The following is a 13,546-nucleotide window of genomic DNA, read 5'->3' on the forward strand; positions in this document are numbered from 1 at the left end:
ATTGTTGCAAAACCTATCAAATAGGAAGCACATATCTGACATCACTGGAGCCACCTTTCATTCAGGTGACAAACTGTTGTTGGAGATTGTAAAAGTGTCAAAGTTCTCTTTTATTCTTCTTTATCTTAAATGCAGTCATTCTTTCCTTCCCTTTATTGTCTGATTTGACATTAGAACAAATGAATTCAATGAACCATCCTTCCTCCCTCTATTTATTTCTCAGTCTTTAGATCCCATTGTTTAAAAAGACAAGCTGTTTATCCCATTGATCACCAAGATCTCAAATGCACTATATTTCTTGCTGCCTATAATTATATTGGCTTATAATTCTCGCAATATAAAATTTAGGAGCAAATTACTGCAGATGTTGAAATCTGAACTGTAAACAAAAAATGCTGGAAATCATAGCAGGTCAGGCAGCATCCACAGATTGAAACAAGCTAACGTTTCAAGTCTTGATATGATTTCCAGCATTTTTTGTTTACAGTTCAGATTCCAAATGGACACTGATGTTCACAGGGACCTCACTAACCTGAATAAAATACAGGTCCAGAATCTGGTGCAGTACCTTGTGGCATATCTAATGATGTACTCCCAGTTACACTAGTTACCGGAATCTCCAGCTCTAAATCTTCTATTGTAAACAAAAAAATGCTGGAAATCACAGCAGGTCAGGCAGCATCCATGGATAGACAGCAAGCTAACATTTCGAGTTTAGATGTAATTTCCAGCATTTTTTGTTTTCAGTATAAAATTTAGAGCTGGAGATTCCAATAATTAGTGTAACTACGAGCACAGCATTAGATAGATAGCCTGCAAGGTACTGCACCAAATTCTAGATTGGTATTTTATTCAGGTCAGCGAGATCCCTGTGAACATTGGCATCAGTGTCCAACCCTTACTCAGCTTACTCAGGATACACAGGGATCAGCCATAGGACCTTTCTGGCTCCTGTGATTTAGTTTCCATAAGGAACCATCAGGACAGGCTGCTAGAATCAGTGCTCATTTGAGTTTCTACACTGAACTCTTGCATCAGACTCCTTATTACACTGCAATTAAAAAAATACTCATTGACAGAATACTTTCCTCTAAAAGGAACAAGTTTATGAATTGGTTTCTTTTTCAATAATTACCAGGGTATGTCCTTTAAGAATTGAAGTATAAATTGAAAACAGCGATTCCTGTGCTGGGAATGTCACATTGAAGACACAAAACAGTGAGATAAATCTAGGATCCACTTCATTTCGTCCACCACCTGCTTTTCCCATTGCAGCAACAAAGCCTAAGTCTTTCAGGATCTTATAATTCAGTTCCTTTGCACGATCATACATTCCACCTTTCTCCAGGAGTAGTTTCAGCAGGGCTATGGGTTGCTGTGTGCCATACTCGTCAACCTAGTTTTCAATAATCAACAATGTTAACAGAACCTTAAAACAAAAGCAATGTTAATAGGGAAATCATTTAGTGTGAATCATTGACATAAACAACAAAGTTAAATTAGTTTCATTTTGTTACACTCTACTAGCAACCTTGCTAAATTTTGAAGGAATAACTTTAATGATCCTCGTCAGAATTTTGCAAGACAGGTGTGTGGTCAGTCTGTCCAACTCACAACCCATCTGGCTTTCAATCTGCTGTATTAACTATTTCAGTTTTGCTCCTTTTATCAAGAATGGCTGCAAGCCAGAGACTACATCTTCAGAGAGAGTTTCAATTATGTTACAAATACTAGAAGGTAAGTATCACCAGTTAAAAAGGTAAACTAAATTTAAAGAATGTAGATTTTGGATCATTCCTTGTTGTCAAAATAGATCTTGCTAAGACATACAGTCTATAATTTAAAGAAAAAAATACAGGTGCATTTGGTTTTTCAGGTGAAAACCCAACTTAAAACCCCTGCTTCCTTTGTATTCCTCCACTGTTTCTGGAGCTTTCAAAATTAGCGAGCTTTGAGATTTGTAGCTCAGGTTGAGATTCTGGACGTAGGTTTGCTCGCTGAGCTGGAAGGTTCATTTTCAGATGCTTCATCACCATACCCTCACTAGCATTAAATTCACTAAAGAGGAATAAAACAACAACAAACTGCCATTCCTAGATGTCACTGTAGAGTGAACAGCCAATGGGGAACTTCAAACCAGCGTCTCCAGGAAAACAATACGTACAGACCAAATATTAAACTACAGAAGTAATCATCCCAACATTCACAAACGAAGCTGCATCAGAACATTATTTCAATGAGCCACACTGCAGCACAGAGAAGCTACGCAGAGCAGAGGAACATCACCCATCCCGTGTATTCAAAAAGAATGGGTACCCAATGAACATAGTCCGCTGATTTCTCAGCAACAAACCCAAACAAGCAGACAAAATGCATCCAGAAACCCTAGCCACTCTCCCCTACATCAAAGACATCTCAGAAATGACCACCAGACTACTCAGACCCCTCGGCATCATGGTAGCCTACAAACCCACCAACACACTAAAACAGCAGCTAATGAACCTGAAAGACCCTATGCAGACAACAAGCAAAACTAAGACAAAATACCTTGCATTAACAAAATACCTTGCAAGAACTGTAACAAATACTACATTGGACAAACAGGCAGAAAACTAGCCACCAGGATACATGAATATCAACTAGCCACAAAACGACATGACCCTCTCTCACTAGTATCCTTACATAAAGATAAGGAAGGACACCACTTCGACTGGGACAACACATCCATCTTAGGACAAGCCAAACAGAGACATGCACGAGAATTCCTAGAAGTATGGCATTCCAATCAGAACTCTATCAACAAACACATCGATTTGGATCCCATTTTCCAAGCTCTAAGAAAAACAACAGGAAATGACATCATCATAGGAAATGATGTCACCTCAGGAAATTATATCACCAACCCAAAGAAACCCAAATATATAAATAGAAAGCAGGAAACATAAGCAGTGCTTTGTCCAGTGGCTCACTGAAGATGTTGCCTAGAATGGTGACGAAATGTCTGAAAATGAACCTTCCAGCTCAGTGAGCAAACCCTACATCCACTTTCAAAATTCTCAAAATCCTGGAACTATTTTCCTAGCAGTACCTTAGCAAACCAGTTGGACTGAATTAGTTCAAGAAGGCAGTTCAACATCACCTTCTCAAGATCAATTAAAGACGTGCAATAAATATTCAGGATTAAGATCCTGGAATCCATTGTGAAGGATGCAATTTCTGATACTTAGAAGTGTATGGTAAAATAGGGCAAAATCAGCATGGTTTCATCAAGGGGAAGTCATGCCTGACAAGTCTGCTAGAATTCTTTGAGGGAGTAACAAGGAAGTTAGTCCAAGGAGAGCCAGTGGATATTGTCTGTCTGGACTTCAAGAAGGCCTTTGACAAGGTGCCCCACAGGAGGCTGCTGAGTAAGATAACGGTCCATGATGTCAGAGGCAAGGTGCTAACATGGATAGAAGCTTGGCTGGCCGGCAGAAAGCAGAGAGTGGGGACAAAAGGGTCCTTCTCAGGATGACAACTGGTGACAAGTGTGTTCCGCAAGGCTCAATATTGGGACCACAACTTTTCACGTTATACATTAACGATCTAGATGAAGGAACTGAGGGCAGTCTGGCTAAGTTTGCAGATGATACAAAGACAGGTAGAGGGACAGGTAGCATTGAGGAGGCGGGGAGGCTGCAGAAGGATTTGGACAGGTTAGGAGAATGGGCAAAGAAGTGGCAGATGGAGTACAACGTGGGAAAGTGCGAGGTCATGCACTTTGGTAGGAAGAACAGAGGCAGGTATTCCATTCCCCCATTTTCTAAATGGAGAGAAAATGCAGATGTCTGAAACGCAAAGATTCTTGAGAGTTCTAATCCAGGATTCTCTCAAGGTAAACTTGCAGGTTGAGTCAGTAGTTAGGAAGGCATATGCAATGATGGCATTTATTTTAAGAGGACTTGAATATAAAAGCAGGGACGTACTTCTGACACTCTGGTCAGACCACATTTGGAGTACTGTAGGCAGTTTTAGACCCAATAATTCAGGAAGGATGTACTGGTCTTACAGCATGTTCAGAGGAGGTTCATATGAATGGTACTATGAAAGAAAAACTTAACATATGAGGAACGTTTGAGGACTCTAGGTTTCCACTTGATGGAGTTTAAAAGGATGAGGGGGTATCTAATTGAAACATACAGAAAACTGAGTGGTCTGGACAGAGTAGATGTTGGGAAGATGTTTCCATTGGTGGCAGAGACTAGGACCTGAGGGCATAGCCTTAGAGTAAAGGGAAGACATTTTAGAACAGAGATAAGGAGAAAGTGCTTTAGTGAGAGAGTGGTGAATCTATGGAATTTGTTGCCACAGATGGCTGTGGAGGCCAGGTCATTGAGTATGTTTAAGACTGACATCGATATATTGAGTACCATGGGGATCTGGGGTTACAGGGAGCGAGTGGGAGAATGGAGTTGAGAAACTTATCAGCCATGATTGAATGGCAGAGCACACTCGATAGACTGAATGGCCTAATTTCTGCTCCTACCTTTTATGGTCTTACTGCCCTGTCAGTAACATTCACATCCCAAGAAATAAAATGTTTTTGAAATAACTATTATTTCTACTTTCATCATTATTGGTGTCACTATTTCCAGAAGTGGTCCTTTCCCTGAAATGTCAAGCATTCTATGTCAAGCATTTCTGTTGCCCTTAGTGCAAGACTTGATGCATTGTCCCGTGTGCTTTGGAACACCATTTACAGTCTACTTATCATGAACCTCTTGGCCTAGTTTGGATGTTCTACTGGTCTCTGTACTTTCCTGGCTTGCCAGAGAAAGCAGCAGAATGCCATTCTGAAGCAGGGCTAGCTTGACAACAGGAAGAACACCCACTGAATTACACTAATAATCCACTAACCTTCTTTCACTGTAGGAATTGTATCTACCTGTCAGCTATCAATTATCATCTATGTATGGTACAGCTAAGAACAGCAATGTGGCAAGGGGGTGGGATCAGCTAGAACTGTATTATATGCCACAGCAGGCTTGAGGGAAAAATGGTCTATTCCTGATCCTGTTCTGATGCATTCTTATCTGACTGGGAATTCATTCAGATCTGTATAACAGGAGCTCTATTTCTTTCAAATTAGTTGGTTATATCCCATTCTCTTCCATGGTAACAACACCTAATATTTATTATTTTATAAATATATTTTTATTGAGAAAAGATTTTTAGAATATTCAAAACAGTACAAAGAGAAAGCACAGATCTATATTCATGTATAAATACTTATATGTAAAATAAAAATAAAGAAATCACTAAATACATAAATCAATGAATAATGACTAACAACTAACTAACAAGTAATAACAATTGTAATATGGCTCAACGAAACAAACCAGTAGCTCTCAACCATCAAGATAAATAAATTTATATGTATTCATGTATTCGTAATTCTTCCTCTTGAGGTATTAGACTCATTAAACACAATCGTTATGGCTATATAAAAGCCCTTATTAGTGTGGCAGATGCATCTGTGCCCAGGTAGTCCAAAAAGGGCCACCACATCTTCTAGAAATTCTCGGTTTTATGGTGCACCATGCTTGTGAGAAAATCCAAAGGGATATGCTCCATGACTAGCTTACGCCAGCCCCAAAACCCCAGAGAATTTTCAGATACCCATCCTAACAGTATGTTCTTTCTTGCACAAAAACTGAGGCTACTGAAAATCTTTTTTTTGCGCATGTCGAAAGGAAGTACACTGGTCAGACCAAGAAGAGGAGATACTGGATCCATCTCCATCTCTGTCTCGAAGACCCTCTCTATTTCGCCTACCACAGCATTCCAGTACGTCCGGAGCCTGTGGCAGGACCAGAGACAATGAGTGAGAGTACCCATACTTATTTTGCATTTGGACATGTTGGAGATACCCCATTTTAAATTTAGAGAGATGATCTGGAGCCAAGTGGGCCCTGTGGAGAATCTTCAATTGCAAGGCATGGGTCCTATCGTCAAGCAAGATCCTTCTTGCATTTTCCCAAATATCCTCTCATGTCTCAGAGGAGATTTCCACGTCCAGTTCCCTCTCTCATACCTTGCAAAGTCGCTCAGTCTTGTCTGATGAGTCCTCTCCCAACAGGTGAAAGAGATTAATGACAGAAGGTGTGTTTTTAGCACGAAGCACCCTCTTTTCTGTGACAGATCTATAGGAAGCAGCTAAAAGTGTAGTTTTTTTTTGAATGAAGTCCCTAATTTGAAAACAAAACGGAAGAGATCCCTACTGGACAACCCGTATTTCCAAGCTAACTGGTCAAAAGACATCAATGTGTCTTCCTCGAATAAATCACCCAGGCAAGATACACCCCTAGCTGCCCGTAGTTTAAACCCCAAGTCCATTATCCGCAGTTGAAAACCTGGCATATTAACTATGGGTGTAAGAAATTATGTTTCGGCAATATTACCTTCACTCTGCCACATTGCCTTCCATGCTTTAACAGTATTTATAACTATTGGGTTACGGCAATATTTCTTAACTGTCCTCATTTTGTCCAGGAACAGTAAGCTAGTAAGGGGGCATCCTGCCTGAGAAGCTCCTATGTCTAACCATATTGAAAGAGGGTCCCCACAGGCTCAGTCAATCTTGGAAGATAACAACGTACTTAATTGATACTTTTTTTAATATCTGGGAGGTCCATCCCCCCCAATCTGTGGGGGTAGCTGTAATTTAGTTAATTTAATAAGGGGTCGCTTGCGATGCCAGATGAAAGAACTGAACCAGCCAATCAGTCTCCTGCATGTTTGCCTAGTAAAGATCAAAGGAAGCATTCGCATAGAGTACATGCAAATATTCATTTTAATGAACTTGGATCATGAATTTGGATCTCCCAAGTGTAACCCCGAACAAGAGTCTCTCCTTAATGTCCCAAGAAGTGCAGGAGGCCGTGTGGCAGCTCCAGAGCAGAAAGGCACCTGGTGCTGATGGATTTCCCAGTGAATTTTATAAGGAATTTATAAACATACTGTCCTAACCTAATCAAGAAATTGAAGCCCTCCCATCTTTGAAGATCTTGTTTGATTCTCTCAAATAAATGGGCAAAATTGGCTTTAAACAGCCGATCAAACACAGGAGTAATGAATATACCTAAGTAAAGAAAACCCCTCCCGTGACCATTTAAAGGGAACTCAAGATTCGTCCTCGAGACCAGGCATTTTTGGGAGACCACCCATAGGCATAGCCTCCGATTTCGTGAAGTTGATCTTGTAACCCGAGAAAAACACCAAACAAATTAATGCATTGCATCAGATGAGGTACCAAAACTGTTGAGTTTGACCTGAATGTCAGCTGCATACAATGCAATCTTATATGACTTTGTCCCCACTTCTGGAGCAGATATAGTGGGATCCCTATGTATGGCCCCTGCCAGTGACTCAATTACCAATGTGAAAAGCAACAGCGATAGGGGACAGCCCTGTTGACTACCCCTAAAGATATTAAAACTGCTTGACCACATACCTTAGGTGAGAACTGCAGTCATTGGGTCACTATACAGAACCTTTACTCACTGATAAAGACTCCATCCAAGCCAAACCATCTGAGGTACAAAAAAGGTATGGCTACTCAACCCGATCAAATGCCTTCGCTGTGTCTAGAGAGATCACTAATCCCCATACTGACTATTGTTGACACACTTGGATCACATTGAGTAACCTCCTGACATTATTTGATGATCTGCGGCCTTTATAAAGCCCGTCTGGTCCTCCTTAATAATAGAAGGCAGTACAGTTTCTAGCCTTAAGGCAAGAGTCTCAGATAGGATTTTGAAATCAACATTCAAAAGTAAGATGGGCCTATAAAAAGCACAATCCTCCAGGGCCGTCCCTTTTTAAGGATAAGCGAGATATTAATCACTCTTAAAGATGGCTGGAGGAGGCCGTGACTGTGTGAATCATTGAACATACTGAGCATCAGTCCTGACAGTATGTTTATAAATTCCTTATAAAATTCACTGGGAAATCCATCAGTACCAGGTGCCTTTCTGCTCTGGAGCTGCCACATGGCCTCCTGCACCTCTTGCACTGACAATGGGACATTAAGGAGAGACTCTTGTTCAGGGTTACACCTGGGAGATACAAATTCATGAAAAAGGACTCCATCCTAGCCCGTCTATCCTCACAACTTTCAGACTGGTAAAATTTGGAGTAAAATCTCTGAAATGCCACATTAATGCTTTTAGAATCACAGGTTAGGTTTCCAGAACCTTCCCTGATCGAGGTGATGACTTGAGGGGCACTCTTTTTCCAGGAAAGATGGGCTAAGTACTTGACCAGTTTATCACCAAGCTCAAATAACCTTTGGTTTGCAAAGGTAAGCTCCTTCTTGACTCTCTATGTGAGCATGGAGTTAAGTGTGGACTGAAGCGCAGTGATCCTCTGTAATTTAGTCAGCGAGAGCCTATCAAAGTACCCCTTCTTGGCTGTCTTCAATCGTGTTTTGAGCAAACGCTGCTCACCCTTTTGCCATTTCTTATGGCAGAATTGGAAATAACTAACACTGTGGCATATGCTTTAGCAGTTTCCCAGAGAATGGATGAATTACTGGCCAAGCCTGAATTATGTCTAAGCTGGAAATGTGTTGCTGGAAAAGCGCAGCAGGTCAGGCAGCATCCAGGGAACAGGAGAATCGACGTTTCGGGCATAAGCCCTTCTTCAGGCTTATGCCCTTCCTGAAGAAGGGCTTATGCCCGAAACGTCGATTCTCCTGTTCCCTGGATGCTGCCTGACCTGCTGCGCTTTTCCAGCAACACATTTCCAGCTCTGATCTCCAGCATCTGCAGACCTCACTTTCTCCTGAATTATGTCTAAGAAAGCCCCAAATTCATTGGAAATGTACTTGAGAAACTTGCTATCCTTAAGGATGAATGGATCCAGTCACCTGTGCCCCGAACCTACTATGGTGTCCTTATTATTGACCACTGGGTAAACTGGAGCATGATCCGAAATAGTGATATTGCCAAATGTATAAGACACAAGCGAGCCCAAGTGTGCTGCGGGACTCAAAAAGAGATCAATCCTGATATGACATTTGTGCAGATTGCAAACGATTGAAGGGAAGTCATTGATGAAGCAGCTGAAGATGGTTAAGTCCACTTCCCTGAGGAACTCCTTGCAGAGACGTTCTGGAGCTGAGATGATTGACCTCCAACAACCACAATCCTATGTGTCAGATATGACTCCAACTCATAGAAAGTTCTTCCCTTAATACCCATTGATTCCAGTTTTGCACAGTCTCAGTAATGTCACACTGGGTCAAATGCAGCCTTGATGTAAGGGCTGTCACTCTCACCTCACCTCTCAAATGCAGTTCTTTTGTCCATGTTTGAACTAAAACTGTAATGAGGTCAGGAGCTGAGTGGTCCTGGAAGACCCAAATTAAGTGTCAGTGAGTAGGTCACTGCTAATAGTTGGTTATTCTAAACTGCTTAGCATTTAGGACTAAGATGAGGAGGAATACACTTAGCATCAAGGAATAAGGGAATAAACAAAAAAGTGGTGTATAAGTTGAAGATCAGCCACAAACTCATTGAATGGCAGAGAGGGCTCAAAGTAATCAATGACACATTTCTGCCACTTGTTATATTCTCGGGTTTTATCTATGTGACAGTTTACTTTTATTGTACACCCTTACTATTTCCTGCTGTTCTATGCTGTAATATGGAATAATCACTACAATGGTAAGGGAAATTATAGTTTAGAAAAAAATCTATTAATTTTCTAATTTGTAACAAATACACATCCACCTACCCGTGGCATGTTCATGTCATCAATGAAGACTAACAGACGCTTTCCCATAGGTGGTCCATAGGTAACTTTGGTTCGTTTCTCTACATTTGCCTCAAGGTTTCTTTGGACATCCATTGAGGTGGTACGAGATGAGAAGTTGATCGTCAACAATAGCTGAATGATCAAGAAATGTATTTGAAACTCCTTGAAGTCATAGAGTCGGTTATAAAGCACAGAAACAGACCCTTTGGTCCAATCAAGTTTCCCAAACAAATCGTCCCATTTGCCTGCATTTGGTCCGTAACCCTCTAAATCTTTCCTATTCATGTACCTGTCCAAATATCTTGTAAATGTTGTAATTGTACCTGTATATGCCACTTTCTCTGGTAGCTCATTCTACAGACAAACTACCCTCTGTGTGAAAAGGGTGCCCCTCAGGTCCATTTTAAATTCTTCTCCACTCACCTTAAAAATATGCCCTCTAGTTTTGAACTCCCCAACCTGAGGGAAAAGGCCTTTGCTATTCACCTCATCTGTGCTCCTCATGATTTAATAAACATCTATAAGGTCACCCCTCAACCTCCTATGCTCCATTCAAAAATGTCCAACGAAATTCAGAAAAAGTCACAGAGGAAGACTGGGAGAATCATAGAATCTTACAGTACAAAAAGAAGCCATTCAGCCCACTGTGCCTGTAGCAGTTCATTACAGAGTTGTCCAATTTAGTCCCACAACCTTTAACCTTAACTTTCCAAACATTGACTGGAAATACTATAGTTCGATTACTTTAAATGGGTGAGTTTTTAGTCCAATGTGTGTAGGAGGATTTCCTGACATAGTATGTCGACAGACCAACAAGGGGCGAGGCCACATTGGATTTGGTACTGGGTAATGAAACAGACCAGGTGTAAGATTTGGAGGTAGGTGAGCACTTTGGTGATAGTGACCACAATTCGGTTATGTTCACTTTAGCGATGGAAAGGGATAGGTATATACTGCAGGGAAAGAGTTGTAGTTGGGGAAAGGCAATTATGATGCAATTAAGCAAGATTTAGAATCCATAGGATGCGGAAGGAAAGTGCAGGGGATGGGCACAATTGAAATGTGGTGTTTATTCGGGGAACAGCTACTGCATGTCCTTGTTACGTATATACCTGTCAGGCAGAGAGGAAGTGGTCGAGCGAGGGAGCTGTGGTTTACTAAAGAAGTTGAATCTCACGTCAAGAGGAAGAAGAAGGCTTATGTTAGGACGTGAAAACTCAGTTTGGGCACTTGAGAGTTACAAGTTAGCCTGGAAGGGCCTAAAGAGAGAGCTAAGAAGAGCCAGGAGGGGACATGAGAAGTCGGCAGCTAGGTTCAAGAAAAAACTGAAAGCTTTCTATAAGTAAGTCAGGAATAGAAGAATGACTAAAGTAAGAATAGGGCCAATCAAAAACAGTAGGGGGAAGTTGTGTGTGGAGCTCAAGGAGATAGGAGAAGCGCTAAATGAATATTTTTTGTCAGTATTCACACTGGAAAAAGACATTTATGTCGAGGAGAATACCAAGATACAGGCTACTAGATTAGACAGGTTTGAGGTTCACAAAGAGGAGGTGTTAGCAATTCTGGAAAGTGTAAAAATAGATAAGTCCCCTGAGCTGGATGGGATTTATCCTAGGATTCTCTGGGAAGCCAGGGAGGACATTATTGAGCCTTTGGCTTTGATCTTTATGTCGTCACTGTCTACAGGAATAGTGCCAGAAGACTGGAGGATAGCAAATGTTGTTCCTTTGTATAAGAAGGGAAGTAGAGACAACCCTGGTAATTATAGACCAGTGAGCCTTACTTCTGTTGTGGGTAAGGTGTTGGAAAAGGTTTTAAGAGATAGGATTTATAATCATCTAGAAAGGAATAAAGTGATTAGGGATAGTCAACATGGTTTCGTGAAGGGTAGGTCATGCCTCATAAACCTTATTGAGTTCTTTGAGAAGTTGACCAAACAGGTGGATGAGAGTAAAGCGGTTGAGTATATGGATTTCAGTAAGGCGTTTGATAAGGTTCTCCATGGTAGGCTATTGCACAAAGTAGGAGGCATGGGATTGAGGGTGATTTGGTGGTTTGGATCAGAAATTGGCTAGCTGAAAGAACAAAGAGGTTGGTGATTGATGGGAGATGTTCATCCTGGAGTTCAGTTACTAGTGATGTACTGCAAGGATCTCTTTTGGGGCCACTGCTGTTTGTCATTTTTATAGTAAGCAAATTTGTAGATGACAGTAAGATCGGTGGAGTTGTGAATTGTGCCGAAGGATGTTGCAGGTTACAGAGTGACAAAGATAAGCTGCAGAGCTGGGCTGACAGGTGGCAAATGGAGTTTAATGTGGAAAAGTGTAGGGTGATTCACTTTGGAAGGAGCAACAGGAATACAGAGTACTGGGCTAATGGTAAGATTCTTGTTAGTGTCGATGAGCAGAGACATCGCAGTGTCTATACACATAAATCCCTGAAAGTTGCCACCCAGGTTGAAAGGGTAGTTAAGAAGACAATATGGTGTATTGCCTTTTATTGAAAGAGGGATTGAGTTCCAGACTCACGAGGTCATGTAGCAGCTGTACAAAACTCTGGTGCGGCTGCACTTGCTGAGTATTGTGTGAATTCTAGTCACTGCATTATCGGAAGGATGTGGAAGCTTTGGAAAGGTTTCAGAGGAGATTTACTGGGATGTTACCTGGTATGAGGGAAGGTCTTATGTGGAGAGACTGAGGGACTTGAGGCTATTTTCGTTACAGAGAAGAAGGTTGAGGGGTGACTTAATTGAGAAATATAAGATAATCAGAAGGATTAGATAGAATGGACAGTGAGAACGTTTTTCCTCTGATGGTGATGGCAAGCACAAGGGGATATGGCTTTAAATTGAGGGGTAATAGATATAGGACAGATGTTAGAGGTAGATTCTTTATTCATAGAGTAGTAGGGGCATGGAATGCCCTGCATGCAACAGTAGTAGACTCACCAACTTTAAGGGCATTTAAATGGTCATTGGATAAACATATGGATGAAAATGGAATAGTGTAGGTTAGATGAGCTTCAGATTTGTTTCACAGGTCAATTCAACATCAAGGGCTGAAGGGCCTGTACTGCACTGTAATGTTCAATATTCTAACCAGACTTTTTCCATCTAATCCCAGAAATCCAGCTGCCTTTTGAAAATTCTTCTGGAATTTGGTTCCATCCCTCTTTCAGGTAGATTGTCTAGATTTTAACAACCCTCTGTACTGAGAAAAGTTTCCTAACAGCCGTTTTATTCTTTTGTTATTTGTTTAAAATCTCTATTCTCTGGTTACCAACCCATTTGCCAAAGGAATTAGTTTCTCCCTCATTGTTTGATCAAAATTCCTCAATGTTTTGAGCACCGCCTATTAGGTCACCTCTTAATTTTTGCTGCTCTAAGGGGAAAAAAAACTATCTTCTCCAATTTCTCTGTACAACTGAATGCCTCCATCTTTGGTATATGGCTGTTAAAATTACTCTGCATTCTCTCCAGGATCGTACCATCTTACATACATACATCTTCCTTCTTTCCTTCCCTCCCAAAGTATGGTGCCCAGAATGTGTTCAATTTTCCAAGTGAAGCTTCACCAGTGATTTATAAAGGTTTAACATGTTGTCCTTGTTTTTATATTCAATTGCCCTAATTATAGAGCCAGGTGCTTCATACACTTTTTCAACTGCACGTTTAACCTGTTATAGCACCACTATTTGTGTATAGTCACTCCCAGTCCCTATCGGCTTTGCACCTCTCCTCCCACAG

At 41.1% G+C, this 13,546-nt stretch overlaps 1 protein-coding gene across 2 annotated transcripts in view; it reads right to left on the reverse strand.

Moving 5' to 3' along the window:
• The window catches only part of dnah10 (dynein axonemal heavy chain 10), a 380,504-nt gene that overhangs the window by 167,602 nt on the left and 199,356 nt on the right, over positions 1 to 13,546 (reverse strand). For both annotated transcript variants that reach the window (XM_087999811.1, XM_087999812.1), the window contains exons 46-47: positions 9,781 to 9,933; positions 1,136 to 1,396 (exon numbers count right to left, since the gene is read on the reverse strand). In XM_087999811.1, coding sequence (XP_087855937.1) covers positions 1,136 to 1,396; positions 9,781 to 9,933 — 414 coding nt within the window. The remainder of the gene's footprint in view (positions 1 to 1,135; positions 1,397 to 9,780; positions 9,934 to 13,546) is intronic.

Source organism: Chiloscyllium plagiosum, unplaced genomic scaffold (assembly GCF_037043375.1).
Source record: "Chiloscyllium plagiosum isolate Xiang-an unplaced genomic scaffold, Cpla_swu_hap1 HiC_scaffold_24, whole genome shotgun sequence".
In the NCBI taxonomy this organism is placed as follows: domain Eukaryota; kingdom Metazoa; phylum Chordata; class Chondrichthyes; order Orectolobiformes; family Hemiscylliidae; genus Chiloscyllium; species Chiloscyllium plagiosum.